We start from the raw sequence: 18,888 nt of genomic DNA, 5'->3' as shown, positions 1-18,888 counted from the left end.
GTGTGGTTGCGGCCAAGGTTACCATGACATCGAGCATATTGTTTGGTCGTGTGAGGTCCATCTTGTCGCTAGAACGAATTTCATAGACTCCCTTCGGGCCCGAGGAAAACCACCCTATGTTCCAGTGAGAGATGTGCTGGCCGTGATAGACTTGGACTACATGTTCGAAATATACCTTTTCCTAAAAGCTATTGATCTTCGTCTATAATTCTTTTTATCTTCATATTTCCCTATCTATTTTCTTTTCTATTCTAATAAAAAGTGATGAACTAGATTTAAGCACACAATTGTAAACAAACAAAACGAGTTTGGCTCCTTAAAGCCTAAAGGTATGAGCCGTTTCAAATAAAGATGTTACAAAAAAAAAAACCTGCTATTATTTTGATCTGACTTTTGTGCGCTGCGCTGTGGAAACAAATGAAACCTTAATGGTGCCTCATTTAGCTGTCTTTGGAAAATCAACACCTAACAGTGGTATCTCTTGATATATTGATGCTTCAATGAAACCTAATTTTGCAGTGGAAAAAAAATCGATACTAAATTATGCTATCATTTTGGCATTAATAGCTCATTACTGTTGGCTATCGACTTAAGTCTGCTCGGGAAGGCATTAAAAATTCATGGAAACTTTTCATCAACATACCCTCTAGCCTAAAATTCCAACACCTTTCAAGCTTTCTTTTACTGGCGCATTAATGCCTGTTTATACACCTATCCTTAATATTGTCATAAAATTAAATTTTCACTAGTTTTCAGTCCATCGAACATGTAACCTCAAATTTAAATAATAAAGTGTTACTACGTGTGCTCTAAAAGTGGCGTTCAGCATTCAATCCTTCGACAAATTTGAAAGAATATGAACATCAAATAGGCATTTAAAGCAGTGGATGTGATATATTTAAAATTGGAATACCATTAAAACGATAAACTTATAATATTTAAATTGTGTTCAATGCTTATTCAAATCATTTAACATGTTGAAGTTTTCTGTTGACACACAACTTTCTTAACAACCGAACAGTCAGCATCGTTCCAGAACTGACTCTTCATCTCGATGCAGTGCTCAATCGAATTGGCGTTGTTGGGCTCTCCCGGATACCAATTGGTGTAACCGAGTGGACTCGAAACCGACTTTACGTTGTTGATCCACACGTACGATCCCGTTGATCCCAGATCGATTCCTCCGGTCCACCAGTTTCCGTTCATGTCAGCGGAAGTCGCCAGCCGGAAGTTGTTGAACTCAGCATCCGAAGTGATCTGTGGCATCTGCATTCCCTGGCTTTCACAGAAACGCCAGGCGGCCCAAAAGCTCAACGAAGTCTTCATGTCCACGTAAGGGTTGACGACTCGGCTAGATTTTTCCGGGGCAGATGCCACCGATGAAACCAGGAAGGCCAGCAGGAGAACGCAAACCTTGGACTGCATGATGAGGATTTGATATGAGCTTTGGGAAGCGGATGGTACATTTTATATGTGAAAATTGGACAGTTTATTTGTTTGGCTTATCGTTCAAAACAATGAGCACGGGCTTGTTGTGGGTCATAAAAATTCTTCTTTACAAAACAATGTGAGTAATCACATGACCAACGCAATAAAGCCAAATCATCCAAAAATAAAAATCTCCTCGAGTTTGCTTATATTTACCATAACAAATTGAAAAGGGTTACGAAACTGTGCATGAACAGATTAAACTTAACAATTGCGTATTGTTTTGAATGATAAGTTTGTACGTTAGGATTTTATCATAATTTATATTGTTATAGTGATGAATGTTACTGAAAAAAAATGTTATATTCATTTCCACGTATGGCAATTTCAGCATTTTCAAGGAAATTTAAACACAAATTGGTAATTTTGAAACCAGAAGTCACAATGTTTAATAGTTTTAATTAATCTTATGATATTTCATGGAAAAGTTTGAAAAAAAAATATCGTTTTTGTAAAAAAAATTTCTACTTTATTCTTGGTACCTCCAACTTCAAGTATAATCGGTTAGTATGGATCGTTAGATGTGAAGGTTACATAGAAGCAGGGCCGTAGGAAGAACCGATTCATGGGGGAGGGGTTTGATTGACTGATGTTTACTTTTGTTTTTTTTTTTGCCAAACAATTCATGAATACACAAAAAAAATAAACTAATTATTTTTGTAACTATATGATTATTCATTTTTAAGTACTTTGACATTAAAAGTTTTCGTATTAAATCCTATCTTTAGAAACTTGGTCCTAAACCTAAAAGGTGAGCTAAATTCGCTTTCGTCGATTGTTAAATAAAATCTTTGAATTTGTTTAAGAGTCTGATAGATCAAATTTTATTGATTTGGCCATAAGATAATCTTTTTTTAGGAGAGTTTACCTTTTCTTAAAAAAAAAACATTTTCTATACTCATATCAAACAAGCCCAATCTTCCATACTATTTAGCAAATTCAATGATTTTAACCTTTGATGAAAATAAATCAAATTTTCAAAAAAAAAAAAAAAAATACGAGATAAAAATCATAAGATCAAATATTCTTGATGCAAACTGGAACCAAATAAATGATTTAAGTATGAAATTTGGCTTTAATGAACTGCACTATTAACACATTGCGGACCCAATACGAGATATCTTGTTTATCCGCTTGCCACTAGTAAGCTCTATTAAAAATCATAATACGAAATTTAACACAGCACTTCCCGTTACTCAAATATCTGTAATAAATTAGCAGAATTTGGTTTAATGATTTCTGAATCATAAAATGCCAAATATTGGTGTCCTCAATGTGTTAATAATGTTGAACAATACACTAGGAAATCAGAGAATTTTATGAAAAATCATCAAAATTTTTAGGTGGAAATGTTTTTTTAACATCAAATATCTTATACATAAAAATGGAGGCGTTTTCTTTTTAACACCATCACGTGTAGTTGGACGGTCGGAATTAAGTGAAATTCGGTATCCGAGGGTTTTCAGGTCAGAGATGGTTGTATAATAGTTTCGAATAACTCACTTTTTATGTAAGGGGGGCTCTTATACAGAAACCATTGAAAATAGAACAGAAATCGAACAATTTCACTGCGATTTAAAGGTAGAACGAAGTTTAACGGATCAATTAGTTTTTCATAAAGATTCAACTCCATAGTGAAAATCCTGTGGATGATATTTTTTTTAATTAAATGTGGTTTTTTTGGATAAAACTAAATTAAATTTAGTTAACAAACTAATTTTTTTTTAATTGAAATCTGAAAATTAAATTGACAAGCAATCTTAACAAATTAAGAACCGCGATGGAATCAATGGCCAGGAATACCGAAATTCGGTATTCTATATCTCAGAAACACCTGGACTAAATTTTACAAATCTTAGCATTTTTAAGCTACGGCAGATGTTGTGTTCATTTTTGTCGAATAAAGTTTATTGTAAAATTTCTTTTATAGTTAAACCTTTTTCTGAATTTTGAATCTGTATTTCGAATTTTTATTCTGAACCTTAATAAAAAAATTGCGCTTTGAATCTGTATCCGAATTCCCATACAATTTCTGAAATTAACAAAAAATACGATTTCCGAATCTTATTCCAGATAAGAGTTTTATGAGCCAAGTTATTGAGCCCTCATTCATGAATCTATTATTTGAATTCTGTAGTTTAGATTTAATCTAAACACTATTTAAATTATGTATTTTTAATCTGTGAATTCAAATAGATCTGAATTTAACTTTTCAATTGGATTGCCATTTCAAAGCTTTAATTTTTTTAATTTTGTGTAAGAATTAAGTTTAAGAACTTCCAATTTGAATATAACCAAATGTCTTGTTTTCATATTTTGAAAACTATTATCAAGATATTGAAAAACATGATTTAAATTTGATATGAAATGTAAAAACAAATTAGAACTAGGATTTCAAAGCAGCTTTTTATTTTTTATGATTATTTGAACTGAAAACTAAAAAGCATGAACTGGATACAGAATCCGAAAAACGAAAATATGAATAAAGTTTTGAGAAAATATGGAATCAGAATTCAGGACCTCCGAAATGGGTTTAATTTAATTTAAAATTTGATATTCAGATGGGTATTTTAATGAACAAAAGAAAACAAATTTAAAAAGTGTAGCAGAATTTTGGACTTGGGATGGATTTTTGAAGTTTTGGTATAAGAGTTTTTAATTGAGATTGTCACTCTTGATTAACCTTTCTTCTTTTATAATAATTTGGTTCATGATTTAAAATTTCGAGTGTAGAGTAGAAAACCTCGTTTGTTTTTATTTGGATCCTCATGGGGGTTTTTTTCCCATCCACCACTACTTGAAGAAGGTTTGCAAATTTTATAATCATACCTGATATTCCATTCCCAAAATTCCTTTCATACAAAATTTGGTTCCATTGGCCAATAAGGGACCATTCAAATATTACGTAACCCCCAACCCCCCCCCCCCTCCCATTGAGCGAAGTTGACGAAATCACAGAAAAATTTGTAATTTCACAAAATTTTGAGCAAATTTTAATCACAGAATCTGTGTCACAGAACACAGAATATTGAAAAATTCACAAATTTCACAGAATCATGAATTCATGAATTTCAATGAAATGAAAGGGAATAGCATCACAGAAAACCATCACAGAATTTTTGGGTATTTTTGGGTAAAATCACAGAAAGTCAGAATTTTTTTTCTCAAAAACACAGATTTTTTTTTCGGCAACCTTGGGGGGAAAATCAGATATGAATGTGTTACGTAGGGAGGTGGGGGGTCAAAAATGAACGAAAATTTGAACGGCCCCTAAGATCTTAAGCGAGACATTAAAATCCACCTTCCATCCCCTCTCCTCCCTGCAAGCCGGAATGTTTATAACAATCTTAGAAACATACCCGAATAACTTCCTATGCCAAGTTTGATACCATTTGTTGATTGATTCTCAAGTTATGCCAAATTGTATAAGCCATCCCTCCTCCCTCCCCTCTTACTATTAACGTATTGGAAGAAGAGAGGTGTCTCAAATTTTAATGGAACCATTTCTCTAATCCTTTTTCCATGTGAAGTTTGGTATGGAAGCCTCCCTACTCCCTTCCTATATCTCCAATAGAAGAATGGAGTGGTTTCAAATAATCACATAACCATTTCTCATAAGGGGGCATCCATATAATTACGTAACGCTCCAAGGGGGGGGGGAGGGAGTAAGCTCGAGCGTTACGAATTGTGACATAGGAGAGGGAGGGAGGTATGCTCATAGTTACGTAACGATTTTTTCCTTAAAAATTTTAGTTTCATCGCAGCTATTATCATGTCATGCAATTTTTGCAGAAAAATAAGCCCACCAGAATCAGCTTAAAATTTATAAGCTTCAACAGGATTAAACTGGTGTGTAACCTTCCCTTTTAAATGATTCTGAGATAGACTCCTTAAACTGTGTATTGGATATCCAAGAAATAATCGCTAGAAAACCGAATATTAGATATGAACATTTAACCCCAAGAACTCTTTTCAACTTTAAGACGGAAATTCTACTATTTTTTCTTAAATAATTTGACAAATGCAATTTTGGTTGTTCCGGCGAACATTACTTAGTGGGGTATATTTTACATAATTGTTAAATTTATTTTGCTCCTTGAACAAAATAAATTAAACAAGGTAGATCATCAGTTAACAAGCACAGAACAACTAGTAATAAAACAATCATTTTATTTTATCAGATAGTTATCATCAATGAGTACTAAGAAGCGATTTGGATAGATATTAATTTCGTTTCGAAGAACGTTAATAAATTTTTTATTAAAATCTTTTCTTACCATCGAAAACCATTATTCAAAAACATGAAAAGTTAGGGGGGGGGGGGGGTAATTATCAGCGTTACGTAGTTTTCATAGGGGGGGACGTCGAAGCCTTACGATTTGTGACATACCGGGGGGAGGGGGTCAAATAGTGCATTTTTTGCGTTACGTAATTTATGGATGCCGCCTAAGTATCATATAATCTTGCATGCCAAATTTGGTTCCATTTGCTTGATAAATTCTCAAGTTATGCAAGAATATATAAAGGAGCCTCTTTCCTATTTCCCCAATGGATCGAGGGAGCGGTACATAATATCGATAAAAACCTTTTTTGTTTTCAAATACCCACCCATGCCAAATTCGGTTACATTTGCTCGATTTTTTTTTCGAGATATGCAATAAAAATTGTAAGGGAGATTAACTCCTCCTATCTTCGCAATCTCAAATAATCATAGAAATATTCCTCGTATTCCATTTGCTTGAATTGAATTCGAATTTAGAAAAAAAAATTAGGAGCCCCCTATCTCCCCACTGGAAGCGGAGAGATTCAGAGAAAAATTTATCTTACTCTAATATCATTTGGTTTCATTTGCTTGATTTGTTCTTTAGTCATGTAAAAAATTGCACCTACCTTTCTCCAATTTCCCATTGAAATGAGAGAGAACTTTCAAATACTCCTAACACTAGAAAGACCGTATCAGTCAAAATGACTGGTTGGACACTTTGTTTGTTGAATATCTTTTAAATGCTCCGCTTTAAAAATTCGCAAAAAATACAACTTTTCATGAATTTTGAATCTCTACAAAATTGTGTATTTTTTATTTCACTAGCTCTTATAATAAGCGAGAAAAATTTCGCCACGGACACTCGGACCGTGATCAGTCAAAATGACTGGTAAAATTCACAACCCTATAATTCAAATAAGATAAATTTTTTCCGCTTGCTTTTGGTTTAATTTGTGTGTCATTCGTTATGAAATTATTGATTTTCGATGCGAAGCCATGAAGATTTGTAGAAAAAGTTCTCGGATTGGCCGCTGTGTGGCGCTTCAAGCACGTGACTCCCAATTTTTTTTGTCTGTTTTGATGCTCAACTATTATCAAACTTTCTGTCAAAATTTGGCGAAATTTCATTAAGATTTGGAAAAGTTATGTTAGATTTAATACAATTCGAGTAGGGGAGATGAGGGCATAACGAGCACCCAGGGCATAATGAGCACTCCTTTTTTCTACATAAGTACGTATTTTCTTAAACAAATTTTCATAAGGATTTGTTGCGTACTATCCATAGTATTAATTTTTCACCAAAAAAGAAATATCCTTCTCATCTTTACAGAAATATTGAATAATAACCAGCTAGGTTCTCAAGTGACGAAAATATTATAATTTTTGAGCCCCCTCAAATAAGCTTTTATGACCTTTAAATCATCTTGATCTGAAATGTACGCACTGCAACATGATCTACACATTGTTTCTCAATTTTCAACATCATAAAATTTTTGATTTTTCACTTCAATCAATTTTAAAACGCTTTTTTACTTTAATTTGTTCACTAGAGGCGAACAGAGCACTTTCAATGAAAGCATAATGAGCATTTTCTGCCGGTGAATCTAGCAGCGAATTCAACTCGATGAAGTCAACTGAATAATAGAGCTACAGCTTGGCTTGTTTTGTCTGTCGATTTGGCCTACTGGTAAAATTACCTTGTCGGAGAGGTAATCAGTAGACTCGAGTTCGATTCCTGTTCGAGGGGATTTTTTTTGCACATACCATTCATGATTGATTTTTTTATTGTTACATTATACGGCAAATAGCATCAAAGCATCATCCGTCAAACAAAACACCAGAAACATAATGTATGAGCATGTGTTAATGTTTTGAATTCTACAAACAGACCTAGATTACTGTGTTATTGCTTTGTTTGATGAATCTACGCCTCACCGTTTAGTTGAATCATGATTTTTACTTACTTAATGATCCCGCGCCGATCCTCCGGTGCATAGGGCCGTGGTAAAAGACCTCCACTGTTGACGATCCGGAGCCAGCGTCTTCACCTGGTCCCAGTCAAGATTCTCGTCGACAGTTCGGATTTCAGCGGCTAGGCTTCGCCGCCACGAATTTCTGGGTCTGCCTCTTCTTCGATGACCTTCTGGATTACAATCTAGCGCCTCTCTGCAAATCTCGTTTTCATCTCTTCGCAGCGTGTGCCCAATCCATCTCCACTTACGTTCCCGAATCTCGATTTCTAGCGCTTTTGATGACACCGGCGATGTAGTTCCTCATCCGAGATCCAGTTGCCAGGCCACCAAGCGCGGATGATATTCCGCAGGCAGCGGTTTACAAATACTTGCAGTTTTCGCGTCGTTACCGCATATGTGCACCAAGTTTCGCACCCGTACAGCAATACGGATTTGACGTTTGAGTTGAAGATTCGGATTTTTGTTCGTAGAGAGATCTGGCGTGACCGCCAGATGTTTCGGAGACTCGCAAACGCAAATCGGGCCTTTCTGATCCGGGTTTCGATGTCTTTTCTGGTACCACCATCAGGCGTTATCTGGCTACCAAGATACTGGAAGCACTCCACTTTCTCAACTTGTTGCCCAGCTACCATGAAACTGGAGGGATTTCCTGTGTTGATCTCCATCGACTTGGTCTTTCCGACATTGACTTTGAGACCTGCTGCCTTGGAACTTTCGGTGAGGTCGTCGAGTTTGCTCTGCATATCTGGTTGTGTTTGGGCGAAATGAATGATAAATGAAAAAAAAAATCACCTCGACCAGGAATCGAACTCGAGCCTACTGATTACCTCTCCGACATCTAACCAATAGGCCAAATCGTCAGACGATACAAGTCAAGCTGTAGCTCTATTAGTCAGTTGACTTCATCGAGTCGAATTTGCTGCTAGAATTCCCGGCTCATTATGCCTTCATTAATGGTGTTCATACTGCCTCGGGGGGTTTCTCATTATGCCTCTACAGTGACTGGTTTTCAGCTTTCGGCAAAAAATTTTAAAATGCATTTTCAAACGTTTTTATCTACTTTTTGACGTTTCATCTAATTAGGCAATAGACTATTTGAGTGTCTAAACACGAAACAATGATGTAATTCACATATTACAGCTGTTCTCAATGCTTAAATAAGCGTTTTCCTTAAGGTGGCCATTATGCCCCCATCTCCCCTAATCGAGTAGTTTCAGGTGATAAATTCTTTTTATACTAAACTAGAATGAGTAAAATAATTATGAATTGTGTACTCATTTATTAAAATTTTAAGACATCAGCTATGAAACTGAATAATTTAAATGATATTTCAACATGGGTGCATTTTTTAAATGTTGGTTATCCACCGTGGGTGCACGGATTCACCGCAGTTTCTGCTCAAGTATGTATTCACATGCATTCTTAGATTATTAGGTTCGACAAATTTCTAATGCAAGTTCACTTACAGGTATTTCGGCACTCGTGTATATACTTGGCCAACTGGCAACTGATTGAACATTCTTATTATATAGCCAATTATAAGAAGAAACACATCTTACCTGACGGCAAACTCATGGGATTCGAACCAAAAGTTTTCTTGCCGATAACGGGAATCGAACCCAGTACGCCTGGCATACCTAGACCAGACTCGCGCAAGCCTATCTGATAGACCACATCGGCGCTAAGATATTTCAACATGGGTCCACGGAATGGCTGTAAATTCTCCGTTGTAAATAATATAGAAATAAATTGTTTTCAACTTGTTTCAGAACACCAAATATTTTTGAGTTTGATATTATAGGTATTTGAAATGCAATATTGGTCAATCGAAAAACTTTTATAGAAAAACAAATCAACGTGTATGTGTGTATTTGACGATGTTGATTCATTATATATATTTTCACTGTTTTCCGTCGCACGACATAACTTTATGCATATAATTCCTAAAATTCACTCGGTCCATCATGGTAACCGTTTTACAATTTCTTGGATGTTGATCAGATCTTATCAGATAAATAAACGATTGCAAAAAAAATTTTTAATAATAAATAAATAAATTTATTATTTCAAGATATAATTGAAAAATTTCTTTTCCAGGAATGAAAAAACGGAACTTAAAATAAAAATCGTTATTTAAATCATTATGTCTCACCTTGAAAGACATGGTTTCGACTTTGGTTTCGTTAAGATTTGTGAAAATGCTATTTAAAAATTTGCAAAAAGTCCAATATTTGATTAAAACGCGGTAAATCCGTGCACCTATAGTGAAAAACCATGTAAATAACACAAATTTCCATTTGAATCTAGAAAATTCCTTATTCTTTACCTTTTGCATGCAAAAAATTGGATTTTGGCTGAATAGCGGTGAAATCGTGCACCCATGATAAATTGCTCTCCTTGTAGAAAAAAAAATGTTTTAAAACCTATAATATAAGGTATAATTTATAGGCAACGTGCTGAAAAATTTCAGAGCGATGGATGTTAGAAAATATCTACTCAAACAAAATTGAAGTGAAACCGTGCACCCATGGTCAATATCCATAGCCATCCAACATTATTTTATAATTAGATTGATAATGTGTTTTAATTTTTTGATAATTGTTTGAAATATTCATTTTATGACATACACGCAATCGTCAACTATGCCAATATGAGGTGAATCCTTGCACCCATGGTGAGAAAATATTTCCATTTTACCGGTCCTTCTAGTGTTTATAATATTTCTCGTACCCAAATACCCTCCCACGTCAAATTTGGTTCCATTTGTTCGATTAGTTGTCGAGTTATGTAAAAATTTTATGGGAGTTACGCTCCCCTCATTCTATCTTCCTACTGGAAAGAAGGAAGGGTCCCAAATATTCATAGAAATATTTCTCGTACCCAAATGCCCTCCCACTTCAAATTTGGTACCATTTGCTTGATCGGTTCTCGAGCTATGCAAACATATGTCTTTTATTTGAGAGGCCGCCTCCCCCCTTGTTGAAGGAGGGAGGGATCTCAAACCATAATAAGAACCTTCACCGGCTTCTTATACCCCCACCTGTAAAGTTTTTAAAGCAAATCGGTTTCTTAGTTTCCGAGTCTATAGGGAACGGACAGACCGAAAGAAATCCATTTTTGATAAACATATGTTAGACTTCTCCCACTAATAATCTTGGTTTAACTCAATTCAACTTTAAGTTTGTATGGTGGCCCCCCTTTCTAGAAGGGGGAGGGCCTTTAAACATCGTAAAAACTCTTCCCGGTCCCAAAATCCCAAATCCAAATTTCTGTTCATTATTTTCCGAGTCTATTGGAGACATACAGACTTAAAAATTTTTTTTTAAAAGATAAGTATGTACAATTTATTCAGAACATTGAAAAAATCAACATGTCGTCTTCTGTTGACACACAACTTTGTTAACATTTCCACAGTCAGCATCGTTCCAGAACTGATTCGTCATCTCGATGCAGTGCTCAACCGAATTGGCGTTGTTGGGCTCTCCGGGATACCAGTTGGTGTAACCGATCGGACTCGAAACCGACTTAACATTGTTGATCCACACATATGACCCAGTAGATCCCAGATCGATTCCTCCGGTCCACCACTTTCCGTTCAAATCCGCAACGGTTGCCAGCCGGAAGTTGTTGAACTCCGCATCCGAAGTGATCTGTGGCAGCTGCATTCCCTGGCTTTCACAGTAGCGCCACGCCTTCCAGAAGGTTAGGGAGACCTTCATATCTACGTAGGGGTTGACCACCCGGCTCGATTTTTCCGGGGCCGATGCCACGGATGACACCAGCAGTGATGCCAGCAAGAGAACGCACACCGTAGACTGCATGATGATTGTTTATCAGATGATGGTTCTTGTTTGGATGATGATTTGACCGGGTGCGGTGAAGCTTTTTATAGCCAGAAGGTGACCGGGACATGTGGCTGGCTTATCGCCAAAAACAATGCGATTCTGGCACGTTGTGCAAATATTTGCATAAATGTCACCAGATTTTTCTATGCGATTGCTAATCAGTTCTTCAAATATCTTAAAAATGTTACTCAAAATAGTACGCCAAATCCTAAGCTTTTTAAAGTGTTGACAAGAAGTCTAGACTAATGTATTGTATAGAACATTGATTAACAAATATTAATGAAAACAAGATTTTTTTTAAATATCTTGAAAGAATGAAAAGTAGTGAAAAGTTTGTTTTTTTTTGTCTATACTTGTCCTCTTTCATCCACAATGAGTTGTTTTCTCTTACTTATGTAACTTCATCACGGGTGAGAAACATAATCTTAAGTCTGTTGATATAATATTTAGGAACAGTATCATCGATGACAAATAGATTTTCGATGGAACAGAGACCGGTAAAACACCTCCTCCAGGGATATTGTGACTCCTGTTTCGCCGTCGTCTCAATCTCCAGAAATTTGTTGAACGATATGCTGAGGCCTCGATAAGGCAGGTATATAAACAGTTGTTATCCCGGAATAATTTGAAGACCGCCAAGATGCAGTTCTGGTTCAACATCGCTATACAACTTTTGCTCCTCACCTGTTGTAGTTGGGCTGCCAGTTTGAATGGCACCCAGACACTCGATCGAAGAAATGGACCAGTGAAATCTAGCCGTTCCTCGTTCCGGTACGTGGACATGCAGATGAAGGGTAACTTTTGGACAGCGATGGACGTTTGCCGATCCCATGGAATGCAGTTGCCCCGGATAACCACGGCTGACCAGGCCGTGGAGTTCCTGTTGGCCATCGCATCGGATATGGATGGATCGTGGTGGATTGGCGGAAGCAATATGGGTGGATCGAATCATTGGCATTGGACCAGTGATGGACAACCGTTGATGAGCCCTCACGGATATCATAACTGGGGTCCTGGAGAACCGGCAGCTACCGGAGGAAATTGTCTGTTGCACCGGTATCGGTTCTGGTACCGGAGTGCTTGTGCCAACGTTTTCAAAATTGCCTGTCAGGTGAAGACTACATGCGTTTGTGAATAAAATTTGTGCTTGATTATTTTGCATTCGAAAACTTTAATTTAATTTTGTTGATACTAACGGTTCGGATAGGTTCCGGAAGATCGTGCAGCCTGCAGCAGAAGGAATTTTAGTGACATTAGTCTGATATTAAAGGTGTTTTGGTCTACTCAATGTTTTTGGCATTAAACAACCCCACACTTCCCCCAATAAGCGTGTACTCTGGTACCTCTGCTTCGATTGTCAGCCGCCGTGTGCCTGGGATGCCGATTTGGTGGCATAATGTGGGCCTGAACTTCGATTGTCCGCCGCCCTACGCCTGGGGCGCCGATTTGGTTGCACTTTTGATGTTCTCGCCTCCACATTCAGCCGCCCTTCGTCAGGGGCGCCGATTGGATGGCACTATTGGTGCCTCTGCTTTGCTCTTCAGCCGCCTTACGCCTGAGGCGCCCATTGGATGGCACTCTTGGTGCCTCTGCCTTCCGTCGTCAGCCGCCCTCCGCCAAATGCGATTGGATTGGATGACACTATTGGAGCCTATGCCTTCAGTCGTCAGCCACCCTTCGCCAGGGGCGTCGATTGGATGGCACTATTGGTGCCTCTACTTTGCTCTTCGGCCACCTTACGCCTGAGGCGCCCATTGGATGGCACTCTTGGACCCTTTGCCTTCGGTCGTAAGCCGCCCTTCTCCAGGGGCGCCGATTGGATGACACTATTGGATCCAATGCCTTCGCTTGTCAGCTGCCCTTGGAGCTTTGGACCGGTTGGATGGAACTTTTGGCGCCTCTGTCTTCGCTCTTCGACCGTAAGCCGCCCTACTCCAGGGCCGCCGATTGGATGGCACTATTGGTGCCTCTGTTTCGCTCTTTGGCCGCCGTACGCCTGTGGCGACTCTTAGGGACTACCAAGAGGCTGCTTTCTTGTTTCCGGTGGTTCGGTTGCAGGAGATTAGATAATCAACCTCCAAAAACGGGCCGCACGTGTGCGACCATCTTGTTAGTTCTCTTCTCCTTCTGCGGAGCTGGGCTCGCTAGCCCTTTCCTTTTCTAACGGTCGGCTGATACAGTCGACCCGTATTTCACCGGTGGCTATCCCGGTACTGAGGAGTGAATATTTTTGCCGAGCCGCTTGCCTGGTCCACGCTATTGAGTTCCTGCTGCTGCCGTTGAAAATAATGAAGGAACTCTAACCTCGGCTCCGGAACACAACCGGTAAAATCAGCGGCGGCATTTGTGGCATATTTCAGGAAACGAAAACTTTTCACGCAAACACTTGGAACAAAAAGGCGTTTCCTTTCGGCCTGGATGGTTTTGACAGCTTCCATACACGCACCGTTTGGTTTCCTCAGTATTGGGATCTTTAAATTCGAAACTGCGCGCTTGGCACATTTTAACCTATTTTGGTTTTAGTTTAGCAACACGCTTATTTTAATTAGTATGGGGATGGGTTTTATGTCTTACAAATGCCAATTGCTCGTAACGTTTTTTTTTGTTTCTTTTTAGGACTAAACATGTATGTATAAACTAAACTGTAACACAATTGGCAATTGAGACAACGCTATGAATTGATGATTGCTAATGACAGGTGATGATGATAAACGCGGTACAAATGTTTACATCAACACACGGTTATGCGAGACTTCTCAAATTGGGTTCGTGATAACACAACAGTGTTGCCAAAAATTTTAAGCAGAAGTACAAAATAAATCATTGAGAATTGAATACTTTTCTGGTTAGGGAATTCGCTAATGTAATGGGTAGTTATTTAAGGACTTGACAAACAAATTCGAATGTGCATTAGAAGGTAACTCAATTCCACCACTGAAACCTGCGTTTTCAACAGATTTTTTCCAGCATGAGACTTCAATAAACAAGTTATTATCCTTGATTTCATTTGGAAGAAGCTGAGCTAAGAGCCTTTTGCAAGACGTACGCTAAGTGGCTTAATGTGTACAAAACTTCAGTTCAATCGAAATTGATTTAGGGATACGTTGAAAATCGCAAAGTAACAACTGTTTATCTCCGAAAATCACCTAAAGGGGGACATAGCAGAACGGGGAAGTTGAATTTGAATTTTGTTGCCAATAATTAAAAAACGCAAAAAAAATTGTTGAAAATTAGTCTTTTTGAGAAACTGTGTCCATTTTTCAAAAAAGGGATCCTTAAGAATAATTCAAAAATCCTTGAGAAAAGTCAAACAATGGATTTAAAATAAATCAATGATAAATTACAACAATTACAAAAAAATGGTCATAATGAAAAAAGACACCAAAGACAGGAAATTGCACTGAAAGCATTGAAATATTTAATTGAAAATCTTTCTCAATTTCTTCGACAAGAATGAAAAATCAGGAGCATAAATATCAAAAATTTATTTTCATTCAATCTATTATATATACTTGATGTCAACTTATTGTATCTGGCAACACTGCTGAGTTACTATTCTATTGTTGGACTATCATCAATTGCGAATTGCTAAAAGCATGCGGCATTAGACTGAGTCGATTTGGGGTCATTTTAGAATTTCTCAAACCCTGGGGTCTAAAATAATTCGTTATAACATCAAGTAGTGATGTCAATTGAATTTATTGTTATTTTTCAATGCCAAAAGACATCCCCTATTCAACACCTAAAAACTATTTTGTTGAATAGAATAAGAAGTTGCAATCTTGGACAAAGTTGTTCAGTGGAAAATTTCCTTTAGGAAATTTAGAAATTGGCACAAACACCATACACAGGCTCGGTTCCACAGAAGAAACAAAAATAATGTTGATTTTTCAGTACAAAATATTCAATTTTCCATACCAACCTAAAAGTTCAAATTAACTCATGTAAACGTTACTTAAAAATTCTGCAAAAAATCATGGATCATTTTTGGATCATACCAAAACATTTTAGACCCCAGGGTTTGAGAAATTCAAAAATGACCCCAAATCGACTCAGTCCAATGGGGCATACCAAACCAAAAATTGTGTTAATTCTGCTGCAATCGGCAGCATCTCGAGATAGCTGTTTTTCTGCTGGTTACGGAACGTATTTTTCCAGGATCCGAACAGGTGGAAAACGTAAGTATCAACACTTTTGATTATATATATTTACGCATTTCCAAGAACATTTTGAATTTTCGAGCGTTTGTATCATATTTTAAAATAAAGCTCTGAATATTACCGTCTTTGGTTTATTGGGTCCTGGATAGGACGAAAGATAGAAACGAAGTTTTTCGTAAGATTTTTTTTTCAAAACATAAAAGTTCAGGATTGAAAAACGAATACCAACTTATTTAAAAGTATTACAGAAACGAAATAAAGCTGGACTGAAAATTTGGTTTAACGGTTATCTTTTGTCAAACTTTGTCTATCACCTCAAGTTTTTCTACATATTACTGAAGAAAAATTGAAAAAATGGTTTTATTTCATTTTATAAATTTGTGTTAACAGATCATCATCGCTGATTTATGATTTAAGCACCTTTTATGCTTCCTTATTTAATCTATCCTTCTATAATTTTCAATACTCTCATTTGATATTCTTCCTATTAGAATGTAGGCTTCACCGAAATGCCATTAATCATTCAATTCAAATTTAGCAAATTTGTTAAATCCTGCAAAACGGTATGATTTTCCTTGTAAAATATATCAAATTCAATTTGGTTATGAACCTTTTTAAAAATTGGTTGAAATTCCCGTATTTTAAAGAATTTGGTAAAAGAACAAATAGGAATCTTTTATTACTTTTTTTCGCAGAAATTGAAAGTACCTCCGGTATTGCAGAAAGTTGATAATTGGTTTTAAATCTTTATTTTAATTTTTTTTTTTTCAAAAAATACAGTTATTTCTGATTTTTATCTATATTCAAAAGTTATTTCAAAAGAATAAGCTAATAGAAAAAAAATCAAATGGCGTATTTATATTCAAGGCTTCTAAATCAATAATAAAAAGTTCTTTAATTCCTTGTACATAGTATTAAATTCGAATTTAGATTAAAGTATTAACAATACCAAAAAGGTTCGATAAATAATTTAAATGGCAATCAATGGTATTTGCAGTTAGTGATTTATTATTTACTCGTTTTTAAACATTCTAGAAAATTACTTTTAAAAATTAAGCAGAAATCAGTATTTCCGAAGCGGAAGAAAACGAAAGGAATTTAAATTAAGAATTATACCGGAATTAACATCATCCGACAAAAGACTGCATAGAAATTGAAAACATATTAAAAAACCGAATCCTGAAATAAATTTCAGATCAGGTCAAAAATAAATCATAAGTTATAGATGCTTAGCAAAATAAAAGTTATTGTTATTTATTATTCATCATTTGCATTTCTTTTCATAATTCTTAATGGAAGGTTGATTTTGAAACTCCGCTGTAGTATCTTGAATTTGAAAAAAAATTATCACGATATAACCCGAATTCTTGATTAGGAAAAAAAATATTTTTGAAACACACAAAATTTATTGAAAACACAAAGTTGATGATCAATCTTAGATTGACAAAATGAAGAAAATATTCAAGAAAATATATAAATAAGAAAATAAAAAACCACTTTTTGAAGTAAATAAAAAAAAGTGCATATATATTGTTATAATAAAACATGTTCAACTCATCATCAAACATCAAAAAAGCATATACTCTCAAAGTTAAGGTTGGCGAATGGGTGATTTCTCGAATGAGCAATACGAAACGGGTTAAATTAACAATTGAAAACAGAAACTCTAAGTTTTGTTTGAAATATTTAACAATCAAAGCCTAGAATCACTTATTTATCTAACAATGCGCACCAAATTTAACATCAAAGTTGCTACCTCGAATTCTTTTTCGAATTTTTCATAGATTAATAAACAAATCAAGATCGTTTCTCAAAGATGAATACAAGTGAAACAAATGAGGCAAACATGCAAAAATGCGAAAATTATAAACTTTGAGATGATAATGCCAAACGATTCTTCGTGTTTCAAACTATATTTGATGATTTTGATAGATGTAAAAATCTTTATTGACATATTTTTACGTTCCATTTAAAAACACCACTTTTCGTTAAACTTATGAAAAATGGCCAAACACGAATTAAAAGCGCGTTTTCTAGAAATAAACTTAAATCTAAGGGCCTCAAATAAAAAAGAATCGTTTACAAATAAGACATTCCATGATTTCAAGCTCTGAATATTTGGTCGCCTTCAATTTAAATATTGGGTCTTGGAGAGGATGGAAACTTTGTTTTTCTTATCAAAAATTATGATTTTCAGGCCCCCAAGAAGATTTTGTTTTCAACATACAAAAATACAGAATTGAAAAACAATGACAAAATTATAAAAAAAAAATTTCAAAAATATCAAAAAGTTTAACTGCATGGATTTTAAAAATAAAAAAAAACTATAGGGGAGTATGGGGATTCTTATTTTCATCGTATCTTTTTGGAAAAAAAATTGCAGATAGCCGTCTTTTACATTATCTGACAGTGTGTAATTTCAAGTTGATATGCTGCAAAATTAAGATCGATACATAAACTCGTAGATGAATTAGAATCGTTTTCCTGGGTCTGAATTTTTTTTAAAAATTTTAAAAATTAAGCTTTGCCCTAAGCTTTTGCAAAAATCTATGGATGATATCTGTTCCTTTTTTTGTAGAGAAATGAATCCAACTTAGATGAAATTTCAGGGACTAGATATGGGAAAATTGATGTTGAAAAACATGCGAAAAAAATTTTCGCCTTGTCTCCCGGTGAGACTTGAACCCACATCTTGCGCCTCTCCGGGGCCCATGTATTAACATTCTACTACAGGAGACCAACCTGGCGTATGAATATTATACTGGTTGAGTGTCGATGTCTATCGGAATGAAGGGAATAGTTCTCCCATGTGAGCCCATAGGGTCACAGTTTAAAAATAGAAAATAAGGCGGTGCCAAACACCGAATTTGGTTGGATATCCAAATACGGCAAACGTATCATTTCTCATCATAACTGACAACCCGTGCAGTATATGAGAAGGCAATGCAAACCTTGCCGTGCCTAAAATATCCAAATTTGAGTCCAACTACCGTAAGATGAAAAGATGGGAATAGATATAGACCAAGAAAAATGATTATGATCACATGGGAGAACTATTCCCTTCATTCCGATAGACATCGACACTCAACCAGTATAATATTCATACGCCAGGTTGGTCTCCTGTAGTAGAATGTTAATACATGGGCCCCGGAGAGGCG

The 18,888-nt window shown here is 36.0% G+C and overlaps 3 protein-coding genes across 3 annotated transcripts; 1 reads left to right on the top strand and 2 right to left on the bottom strand.

Moving 5' to 3' along the window:
• Positions 1–929: 929 nt before the first annotated feature.
• Positions 930–1,425, bottom strand: LOC129759334 (perlucin-like). Its single transcript, XM_055756749.1, has one exon. It carries the CDS (start codon positions 1,423–1,425, stop codon positions 970–972), a length of 456 nt encoding a protein of 151 aa, XP_055612724.1. The 3' UTR covers positions 930–969.
• Positions 1,426–11,090: 9,665 nt separating this feature from the next.
• Positions 11,091–11,566, bottom strand: LOC129759326 (perlucin-like). Its single transcript, XM_055756735.1, has one exon. The coding sequence runs from the start codon at positions 11,544–11,546 to the stop codon at positions 11,091–11,093; it is 456 nt and encodes a 151-aa protein (XP_055612710.1). The 5' UTR covers positions 11,547–11,566.
• Positions 11,567–12,210: 644 nt separating this feature from the next.
• On the top strand, positions 12,211–12,708 carry LOC129759318 (CD209 antigen-like protein D). Its single transcript, XM_055756726.1, has one exon. It carries the CDS (start codon positions 12,211–12,213, stop codon positions 12,706–12,708), a length of 498 nt encoding a protein of 165 aa, XP_055612701.1.
• Positions 12,709–18,888: the final 6,180 nt, after the last annotated feature.

The sequence above is a fragment of the Uranotaenia lowii genome, chromosome 1 (genome assembly GCF_029784155.1).
Source record: "Uranotaenia lowii strain MFRU-FL chromosome 1, ASM2978415v1, whole genome shotgun sequence".
NCBI lineage: Eukaryota > Metazoa > Arthropoda > Insecta > Diptera > Culicidae > Uranotaenia > Uranotaenia lowii.
This window is presented reverse-complemented; position numbering and strand designations above follow the sequence as displayed.

What these genes read in the sequence shown, in the direction of transcription:
- LOC129759318 (XM_055756726.1), top strand. Translation starts at nt 12,211, where the DNA reads ATGCAGTTCTGGTTCAACATCGCTATACAACTTTTGCTCCTCACCTGT.
- LOC129759326 (XM_055756735.1), bottom strand. Translation starts at nt 11,546, where the DNA reads ATGCAGTCTACGGTGTGCGTTCTCTTGCTGGCATCACTGCTGGTGTCA.
- LOC129759334 (XM_055756749.1), bottom strand. Translation starts at nt 1,425, where the DNA reads ATGCAGTCCAAGGTTTGCGTTCTCCTGCTGGCCTTCCTGGTTTCATCG.